Genomic DNA, 12066 nt, shown 5'->3' on the forward strand with positions numbered 1-12066 from the left:
TAATAATGATATATTTATAATATTATCTTATTAAAAGATATCTAGATATTCATGATATTATTGAGAGAGTTTTATATGAGAATCTATTATTATAATATGAGATAACTTTTCTAGAGCCTTTTTAATATTGATCAGACTGATGAAATAGATTGATACATGATTCTGCTATCAGTGATTCTTTCAGCAACTTCTTTTTCTAAGTATTTCATAGATATTGACAGAGATCTGTGTCAGATTCATAGTCTTGTGAATATCATCTTTATAAACTCTATTATTGTTAGAGAATATCAAGCTTCTGTTTTAAGTATTTAATAAGATGCCTTGTTCAGATAGTCAGACAAGTTCTAATATAAGATTGTAATCAAGATTATCAACTTCATATACATAGATATCTTCATATTGATGTTCTCTCATATCTATGATCAGCTTCATTATATAACAGATACAAATGTCTTTTGAATCATTAAATTCTGTGAGAAGTCAGAGTTTTGATAGAGAGATATACTGAAGATTATAACATCTTATAACTGAAGATTTTATCATTGTATAGTGACATAGACTGCTGTCTATCATAATCTTTATATTATACATATTATTAATCACAGTAGATACAAGAATTGTATTTATTATTATCTTCTCTTTAAATTATTATTATCTGATCTCTTCAAGCTTCTGTTTATAAATTTGAACAGAAGCTAATCTTTTTCCTGTTTCATCAGAGCATTCTTATAGTTATTCTCTGAATCTTTCTCTAATGTAATATGATTGATGTGAACAGACACTAATTCATTCTTTGAATGAGAGAACACTGATCTTTCTCTTGAATATAAAGATATATAAATTGATCAGTAGTTAAAAGTAATATATTCTGATCAGTTATAGTTAATATACACTTTATATTGATATTGATCAGTGACTTCTTCAGAAGTAATCTTAGAGACTCAGAAGTCTGTTCAAATAATGAAAACTCTTGCTTAGACTGGCCGGCGGGACCATGAATTTCACATTTGATCTCATTTGGTCTGGTTCCATACATTTCTTAGCGTGAGTCCCATCAGGACCAAGTCTCAAAAAAATCTGAAAATGAACCATTTCTGAGAGAAATGATATGAAAAATGACCAGATTTAATTCAAGAACAGTGAAATGAGAGTAATTTTTCAGAATAAACTGTGAAAGATGATCATTCTTTCAAAATCAGAATGAGACTGAGACTGAAGATCAAAATCAGTCTCATTCAGTTCATTCAGTGATTGCTTATATAATCAGAATTTGATAATGATTATCAATAACACTCATGAAACAACTAAATACATTCTTGTGTAAGTTTATTCTTCACTTTCTCATGAAAACTACACTTCTCTGATATACTGTGATCAGAGGTATTAAACTGTCTGATAATTTCATGTTTTACAATCATGAGTTTCTTGATTGTTTCTTCTTATAATTGTTTCCAGCAATAGTAATAAATATCTCAACTTGAGTTGAACTTTCACTTCATTCTCACCTCTATCAATGAAATTATCAGAATATCATATGTCATCAGTGCAACAGTTGAATATGTACTCTTAACAATTTTTTATAACTCTAGAATTGATTTAATATGTAAATTTATCAGATTATCTTGAAGATAGCAGTCAAATTCAGTTTTACAAGCATGTAGTTTTACCTGATTTTCAGTTGTAATCAATATATGCAAGTTCTATTTCAAAGTTAGTATTATAGTTCTATATGATATGAAGTATTATCAAAGATTGTTACTTACTAAGAAATTGTATTTCACTGTCTTCACATCTCAAACATCTGCTTGTTCAAATCTCTGATAGTTGACATTGTAGTAGTCTCAGACTAATTTAATATATAAGTCTTATTTCTTCTCTGTTCAATCTTGAGAAGTGTAGATATTAACTTAATAAGAGAGATCTAGTAGAGCTGCTACAGCATAGTACTCTGTAAAAGATTGTTCTATTTTGCTGTAGTAATATATCAGTTTATTTCTTACAGTAATAATAGCCTGTGCTATAGCATCATCTCAGACTGAATTTCTTTTTAAGTGATTCAACTGCTTCTTAAGATGAGTAAATAAACTGTTATATATTCATCAGAATGACTGCAGTATTGATGTATGAGTGATTAAGACTGTCTTTATTATCTTATAAAACTGAAACAGTAAATCAATCATATATTTCAACTGAGTTCACTTCATATCAGAAAGTTTTAATATCTGAATCTTTTTCTGATCAGAGTGTTGCACTCAATGATCAATTATCTGATATAATTGAAGAGTCTGAACAGTCATCTTATATATTAAACTTTACTGTGTTCTAACATTCTGTATCATATTCAGTGATATGACTGATTTGTTTGTTTATTAAATATCATGAAATCATTGTTATTATTTAGAAGAGATACAAATCATATTAGCAATGTTTCAAATCTATGATATTTAAATTATTAGTCAATCTATTCAAAATTTCCACTAGTGTTATTAAAAAGCATTATTAAAAAGCAATATTAAAAAGTGTTATTAAAAAACATTATCTTTTGCAAAGTGAATGTAAAAGTTATTTGAGTAATCACTTTCATCTCATTCTTATCTCAAGAACCAGTCATCTCATTATTTTTCATCTCAATGTTAAGATTCTTTATCAGTGTTTGCATCACAAGTTAAATCACATGAGCAATGCAGAGAATATGATCTTATTTATTATTTCAGAAATGCAAAGCCAATTTTTACTCTAAGCTCTTCATCATAGTGTAGTTATTCACAGCATTATCAGTTGTAATTGTAAGAAGACTGAGACTAATATCTTAATAGTCATTTTTAATCACAGTTATTAATATCTCTGTTATATAATTCTCAGTATGACTACTGATCAATGATTCAAATTCAATTAATGTCTCTTAATAAGTTCAGTTCTCATCAATGTAATAACATGTAACTCTTATAAATATAAGATTGTTTGTACTAGTTTATACATTCACTGTGAGAGACACTCTTCAATAATTCTTCAACTCTGATTCTAGATATTGTATATTAACTTTATAGTGTGTCTTGAGATTGAACTGAAGACAGAATCAATGTGAAATATGAAGATTTAAATTAAGTATTTGAAGAAGTGTTCAGAATTCAGAGTTTTCAATTGATTAAAGAGAAAGATTCAGAGATATATACATATAAAGTAATTATTCACAGAAGTTATCAGATGAGAGTTGTGAAATCAGAGTACTGATACAGAATTATTTTCACATAATTTCCTTCAAATTAGAAAGTTAGTATTATTAAAAATCATTATCTGATAGAGTAACTTATCAGCTCAGTAGTAATTTTCTGATTATTTTTCTTTTATTATCTGCATTCTGATAACTTCAGATATTGAGAAATTTCTTCAGAGTTATAATCAGTTTATGATGAATATTTCTGAATGAAGTTGCAGTGATTGTAGTAAAGAGATAACTCTTCAGTAATCTGTAACACAATCTATTGATAATTATTTCATAGTTTATCTCAATATTTGTGTTGAGTTTTTCATAAATTTTGTGACCTGAAATCAGATGTGAAGAATGAAGTGATTTTTATCATAATTGAAAGAGAGTATTCTGTGTTAAATTATAAACAATGTAAACTTTGTAATTTACAGTGATTTCTTGAAGAGTTTGTGAATCTTCAATAGAAGTAAAAGAAGTGAAAGAAGTGAATTCAGAAGATATGATAATAATTTGAGAAAGATAATAATTTATTTTTAATAACTGATCACTGATATGTGTAAGAAGAATTAATATAAAAGAAAATAATCTTGTTTCTTAGCTTAGTTATAATTTTAGTACTAACTCAGATTGAATATTATTGATATATAAAAGTAAATAAATAATCTTGATTAATCTCTGTCATATTTCTTGAAATATATTAATATTATAAAAGAGAGTGTTATCAAATTGCATTATCAGATAATATCATTAAAAATATATTAATATTATGAATATTAATGTTGAAAAAATATTGATACTTATACATTATAGTGATTTATGAATCATGATAGTTAAATATATATATATATATATATATCATTTCTGACTTGATTACAACTTGTATAATAATTTTTGAAAACTCAAAATCAATTTTAATTATTAATAATTAAAAACTTAAACTTATAACTAACTAATATAAAAAGAAAAAAATCTACTTCTTCTCTTTCTCATTCTTCTTATCATTCTTCATAATTCACTTCTTATTCTTCTTCTTCTTCTTCTTCTTTTTCTTCTTCTTCTTCTTATCTGAGATGATAATCATCTTAAAATCTCTCTCTGCTGTCTTCTTAGAGAAGAGTTTCTGCTGCTTTCTCTCAGTCAGGTCAATCTGTGTCTTAAAATCCTGCATTTTCTGATCTACTGTCTCAGGTTCCATCTCAGCAGTAAGCAGATTAACATGCTCAGAGAGCAGAGCTGTCTCCTCAATATTCTGAATCATAGAGTGCATTTGAGACCTGAACAAGGCCTCAATTCTCTTCTTCTCTGCCAGCTCCTGCTAATCAATTAGAGAACAGAAGTGTATCAAAAATTATTATTTCTCAATAAAAAACTTACTAGTTTTGACTTCTTTATCTTCTACTTTAATATCTTCTTAATCTTCTTCTGCTATTACTTATTTACAGTAACACTCTTCTTCTCTCTCTCTCTCTTCATCTTAGTCTCAAATTATTCTCAGAACTTCTTCTGATCTTATCACTGTTATATAAGACTCTTCACTATCTTCTTTTTCAATCTCTCACAGACAGTGTTATTCATATTATTTCTATACTTAGTTCAGTCTAAATCTATCAGAAGTGTTACTTAAAATCATTATTATTCTACTCTCTTATAAAGTCTCTTCAAGACATTATAATATGCCTTACAATCTATCTCTCTGTACTTGAATGCTTTCTTCTTCTCTCTCTTCAATCTGTGATAATGCTCACATGCCTTGGTGGTCCGCAGGACTGCAGAATATTTGAAGAAGAATGACATGATTAATTTTAATAAGTGTTGAAGAAGAGTGAAGACAGGCAATGATATAATAATACTAATAATAATGATAATAATAATAATAATGATAATAGTAATGATAATGATGATGATGATGATGATGATAATGATAATGATGATGATGATAATAATGATGATAAAAGAGAGAGTGTATTGAAATATATTATTGACTTATCAAACATAAAGAGATAAAGAAACTATTAACAGCTTTCAGAGATATACAGAAATGACTACAGTGTTACATAGCAACATTATCTTCATTCAATGTATACACTATTAGTATTCTTTATATACATTTATCATATAATCTATATTAGAGATACATGCAGAAAACAGATCTTTGTTACTAGAAAGAATGATTGCAGTGATTCTCTATTTTTATATTATAAAGATAAGTTATTCTCATTTCTTTCTTCTCTCTTTTCTCTTCTTCTTCAACTCATCACTAAGTTCAAGCTGATATGAAAACTATTAAAACACTCATAGAAACCCTCAAATTGAAGAGTATAAATTAATCAAATTTTAAATGCAGATGAATTAAATTAATTCAATAATACTAATTATTCATTTCTCTCTTAATAAAACAACAGTTATGTCTTTCTCCCTTCTCTTAAACAAAACATAGCTTGTAAAAAGCAAGTATCATGCCAGGTTATAATGATCAATACAGTCCCAGCACACAGAGCTGCATACATACAGCACATGCTGAACTGAGAGACTGTGTGAGTTGCAAACTGACAGCAGCATCTCAGAGAGAGCTGTGCAGTGTGAGAAAGCTGCAACTCTTGATCATGTACACAGAGAGTGAATTACTGCAGTAAGTGCATGTGCATTGCATGAAAGTAATGCTTTTTGATAATACTCAGTCTCTGATATCATGAAAATAGAGTCTCTCTGTGAGATCTGTTTTTATCAGAAGTTGAGAAATCTTATATTTCTCAAGATCATCTTCACACATCTTGTCTGTGAAATTGATGAGAAGAATCATTGATTTCAGTATTCTGCTCTTGATGTTATTCAAGTGACAGCAGAGTTCATTCTGATCACACTTTTTAAGTGTATATTTTCTAATTATTCATATTTATACAGATATATACTGATTATTTATTAGATAATATTAAGACAATAACTCATTATAGCTGTGTTACTCTCACTGTGAGAGATACATGATTAATAATGAATATTATGAAGACTCTGAGAAGTGAGTATTCTGAGAGTACTATGATTCTATAATCTTGATTTTTTTTGTTTTTATTTTTTATTTTTTTCTTTTTCTTTTCTTTTTTTTTTTAATGTGATTTTTTCTTATGTTTGTTTTGTTTTTTGTTTTTTATTTTTTTTTGTATTTTATGTTTTTTTTATAATTAAAATTATATGAATTATAATCTGTGTTCAGAAAAGTAATGATATTTGATAACACTCTCTATTGAATTTTCAATAAATGAGCACTATGTTATGATATTATGTAAGTGAGAAGTGATTTCATAGTCTCATTTAATGCCATTCTTAATAATGAGATCAGAATGAAAATGTAACTAAGAATTCAAACATATTCTTTATTTAAGACTAGATTTTTATTTGAAAAGTGAATCTGAAACCTTTAATATTTGAAATAATGTGATTTGAGATCAATATGATGAACACAAATCATGATCAGAAGTAATGCTTTTAGACAATGTGATAACTGTAAAGTTTGATCCTGGTCTTAGACACGGTCGCACGGTCAGTCTACTCTTGCTTATGTATAGATATTTAAATCTATTCAGTTCATAACCTCTGCATCATTATTCTTCAGTGTGAATGTATAAGTGACTGAAGTGTAATATCTTCTGTCACTGTTCTGTATACTCTTGAGCTTGATAAGATAATCATTTAATGTCTGAAGCTGTGTGCAGAAGCCTTTATAAGTTGAGTCTTTATTTACACTTATAAGAGTCTGTAAGAGTTTAAAAGTTAATGTCTTCTTAAGTATGTTAATCTTCATTTAATCTTCTTAAGATTGATCACCTGCTTCTAAGATCTTAATGTCAAAGTTAGAGATGAATATTATAAGAGAAATGTTTCTCTGTCAGACACTCTGTAATCAATTTAATACTTTCTATTATATGACAGTGTCTTGAAACAGAATATCAAGATATTTGATAATATTATCAGATGTTCACAATACTAGACTGGCCGCTGGGATCATGAATTTCACGTTTGATCTCATTTGGTCTGGTCTCATACATTTCTTGGCGTGAATCCCGCTGGGACTGACTATCAAAAAAACAGGTAAAGTGACTATATATCAGATCTTAAAATGGAACCATGACTTGAAAAAAATGAGAAAGTGGTTTCATTTGGTCCCATTTAGTCTCATTCTTGGCATAAAGTTACTATTTTTAGACATTTTAAGGTTTTTTTTAGACTATTTTTAATTTTTTAAAAAGTAATGCTTTTTGGTAACACTCAAATGAGATTTAAAGTCATTTAAAGCAATAAAAATAATTTAAATTGAGAAGTGGAAATCATGGTCTCATTTGAAAAATGTGACAAGAGTAGACAGTAAGTCTCACTGAGACAGTATGAGACTACTATCTAATGTTAAAACCATGTAATGGGATCAGTCGAATTGGTAATGAAACTATCAAAAAATCTGATCCTGGTTCCAGACACGGTCACACGGTCAGTCTACACAATACTGATTTACATACTTTCATTCATGAATGAAATCTCTATTTCATGTAATTCTTCAATTGTTCATTGATATATTAATCTTAATTAGTTAATAAACTGATGAAATCTTCATCTATATTCAGTTTTATAAGCATTTTCATTCTTTATAATGAGTAGAGAGTGAGATCAGAAGTATTAAAATATACAGAAGTATTTAAGTATTCTTTCAGCACTTTTATATTTAATTCTGTAGATGTTGAAATTATATAAGTTAATTATTAAATCTTTTTGTATTGAAGTTATTAAATTGCATGCATGTCTGCTATGTATTACTGTTATAATTTCAACATTGCTCAGAGTCACTGTAGCATCACATCTATACTTATGTTTAAGAGTTTCATATTATTGTTAGATATGATTATATTGATTGTTAAATGTGTAATTATATTCTCATATATCTGAGTATTAAAACTCTTAAGTCTTTCACTAACTTTCTCTTTGTAAGATTTTATTGCAGAGTCAGAGTGACTGATGAGTATACTTCTATCTAAGAACTTAGTATCTGCTTAACTATTTGACTGTGTTTTTCTCTTTCTTATGTATTATTATACATTTAGATATCTCTTAATAAGTAATTGTTTCTAATGAGAAGATAATGTGTGAATAATTATTTTCTAATAAGAAGATGATGAATGTTTTTATAGTATAAGAGGCCTACACTGAATAGATCAGTATAATATTATAGATCTTATATAACAAAGATAAAAATGTTAAAGAAGAAAAGAAAGAGAAAGTGTGAGAATCAGTGATTGAGATGAATATTTATACACATATGTGATGATGTACACAGTGAAGCTTCAGAGTGGAAGAATATACGCGTGTTTATAGCAGCCAAGAATCAGTGATTGAGAATGGCTGAGAATTGAAGTGTACGCGTTCGTGGCGGCCGAGGATCGGCGATCGAGAATGGCTGAGAATCAGAGTGTATGTGGAATCTGTGAAGTGTAACGGAATAGTCTATATGATTGATCAGGCGCAGCTCGCCACACTAACTTTTCAGTGAGTAAGAACAATGAGTTCAAAAATACACTCAGTTAATGTGAAAAAAGATACTTTCTCAAATGCTATTTTTAAGATCAAAATTCTGAAGAGAAGAAAGAAAGAAGAAATACAGAAATAATAAGTTCTTTAAATACAGAAACTTGAAAAAGTAAGTAAGATTCTTGAAAAGCAGTGTCTGAGTGAGATGAATGAAGAAGTTCTGTTAATTCTTCATACTCAGACTAGACAACTACAGGAGATGATTAAGTTCAAACTTGAAATTTCAAACACAGTTTAAAAAATATTGAAAATTTCTAGTATAATTACTGACTCTTTATTTTACTCTTCTTCTTTTTCTACTTCTTCTTCTTCTTTAAATTAGAAGAAAATATATACTCAAGCAGCTGAATCTGCTGTCTCTAAACCTGCTGTCTTAAAACCTGCTTAAAATTCTGATAAAACTGAGAAGAATACTGCTCAAACTTCTATTCATAGAAAAGTGAAGAAAAAATATAAAAAGAGAAAAACTTTCAAATCTTCAGAAATAGAAGACTTATTCTCAAAGTCTTAAATTAGAATATCTTATAAAGAAACAAGCTAAACTCAAATCTTATTTTCAGAATTAGAAATGAAATTAATCAGTAGTTCTTTTCTCAGTTAATAACTGATATTGAAGTTCAAAAATCAGTTATAGCTTTAATTAAGTCATTTATAAGAAATCCCACTTCTCGCGGATTCTTTACCTCTATTCCTATCTCTCGCGTAATCAATAGGGCTAGCGGCTCTTGGCTACACACAACTATATAGACTGAAGTTCATGAATACTATTTATAACTCAGCTTGAATACTATTATACATTTAACTTCTACATTTTATCTTTCTACTGTGAATACTTCTAGTAGTTAACAGTATATATTATATCAAGCTGCAAACATCTGAATAATTATCTGTAAGCACTTATTCTTACATTTCAAGCTCAGTTAATCAGCAACTGCTTATTATAACTGAAAGAACTAGAAACTTATATACTTCAATCTCTGCAAACTTTACTACAGACACTCAGAAACAGTCATCTGAATCATGAATAACTCTTATAAAAGAAGTCTTAGAGAACTTATTAATTACTTATAGAATATTATTCTCTGTATCTGTGATAGAGAAACTCTCTGAACTCATGAATAAATCAATCTCAGTGAAGAATATTCTTAAGCATCTTCTACAGAATTAAGCTATTTTTCTATAAGAAATACTTACTATCTGTAAACACTCTTAAACTGAGTCTCTAGACATAATCTTCAGAGATATCTATAAACTGAAAAGAAACTTTCTTAAGCTGTAATTACTTAAGATTACTTATTAAATCATAATCTATAAAAGCTTTTACAAGTTTGTATTTGAAATTGACTTATAAGTCTGACTGTGTGATATAAAAGATGAAGAAACTGTTATCTATACAATAACAGATCTCTATTATACTGAAGTTAAAAACTGACTGAATTATCTAGAGAATAATTATAAGAGATCTCACTGATCTGTTCTCAAGATCTATCTAGAGAATAAGTTAAGAAACTTTATAAGTTAGATAGAGAATATCTGAGCTATAATTATTAATATTAGAAAAAGAGATAAGAAATCTGATAAAGACTACTTATAATACTTTATGAAATTATGATATAAACTGAGATCTGTGAAAACAGAGCTCTGAAACAAGACTTAAATAATAATATTTATAAAGAGACTGAATAAAGATATATAGAATAAGCTTATTAAGTAAGACTCTAAGTTCTTAACTCTAAAGAAACTGATAACTTTTATTCACTGCTTACAGATTACTGTAAGAGTTACAGATCTATAGAGAGTAGATTACTGATCAGTTCTATAAGACTCAGAATAACAGAGAACAGATTTATTAGAAAAAGATAATAAGATACAGAGAGATTCATATCTAACTACTGAGTAGAGAGAAAGAGCTTTATAAGCTTCTGTAAATAGAGTATATAATAGAAAGATTAAGAAAAAGAAACTCTGCTTTATCTGTTCTAAATCAGAATATCTTCATATAAACTGTCTGAATAAATTAAAATAGAAATTTGAGAAGTTATAAACAGAGTCAGTAATAGTCTTCTTAAGAGTCTTGAAGCTGATATCTGAATCTATTACTTCTCTGATGAAAATACTTACTTATAGAGAGAGACTGTGTTATGATATTACTACTCTATAAGTATAAGAAGTATTGATAAACTCAGAATCTCAGATCACTATAGTGACTCTAAAGCTCACAGAGTGAATAAGCTGAAGAGTGAAAACTGAGAATCTACTCTTATAATAAGCAGAATATAAGAACTCAGATCTGAGAGCTGAGAGACTTATAAGAGTTATCTTTGAATTATAAAATCTCTCTGAAATCTGAAGAAGATTTGTGAAAACTATAATTATCACAGATATCACAGATAACATGTACTTGAGACTTATATAACTTTAAAGATATAATCTGCACATAGCTATCTGTGAGTCAGATTTATACTTTTAATCAGTGTTAATAGACTTATTCACAGAGATAGAATCAGTTAATACTATAGAGTTAATGAGAGAAGACAAGCTTATCTATATAATAACTTTATAAGTGTTTGAGAATCTTGTGATCATGAAAACTGAGCTTCAGATATCAGATAAATACTGAGATCTTACAGAGATATTCAGCTCAGTAAGAACAGCTGAGCTTTCTTCTTACTATGAGAAGAATCTGATAATAGATTTAATAGAAGAGTAGAAACTCTTCTGAGAATTAATCTATAAACTCTTTTATTATAAAACAGAGATTTTATAGATCTATGTAAAGAAGAATCTGAAGAATAACTTTATTCAATCTTCACAGATCTTCATGAAAGTCTCTGTAATATTTATAAAGAAGAAGAATGAAGATCTCAGATTATATATAGACTATTATAATCTGAACTTTAAGATAATAAAGAGCTGCTACTCTCTGTCTCTGATTAAGAATGTAATTAACTGTCTTATAAGAGCTGTTGTATTCATATAATTGAATATAATTAATATATATATATAACTGTGAATATAATCTGAGAATGAATAAAAGACTGTCTTTAGAACTGTACTGAGATTATTTAAATATCTAGTGATGTCTTTTAATCTGACTAATGTCTCTGCAGTATTTCAGTCTTTTATTAATAAAATACTTCATATATATCTGAATATCTTTGTAATAATATATCTAAATGATGTGATAGTGTACTCTGTGAAGAAGAAAGAACACACTGAGTATATATAAAGTATATTAAAGACCTTAGATGAGACAGAACTGTATATTAAGCTTATAAAATATAACTTCA

At 27.8% G+C, this 12066-nt stretch overlaps 1 protein-coding gene across 1 annotated transcript; it reads right to left on the reverse strand.

The window, feature by feature from the left end:
• Positions 1–4220: 4220 nt before the first annotated feature.
• BDCG_16218 (uncharacterized protein) lies at positions 4221–4681 on the reverse strand (the record flags this gene model as incomplete). The annotated part of the gene is made up of 2 exons (XM_045425469.1): positions 4221–4523; positions 4649–4681. 2 exons carry the CDS (start codon positions 4679–4681, stop codon positions 4221–4223), a joined length of 336 nt encoding a protein of 111 aa, XP_045279324.1.
• Positions 4682–12066: the final 7385 nt, after the last annotated feature.

Source organism: Blastomyces dermatitidis (assembly GCF_000003525.1).
Source record: "Blastomyces dermatitidis ER-3 genomic scaffold supercont1.1, whole genome shotgun sequence".
Lineage (NCBI taxonomy): Eukaryota > Fungi > Ascomycota > Eurotiomycetes > Onygenales > Ajellomycetaceae > Blastomyces > Blastomyces dermatitidis.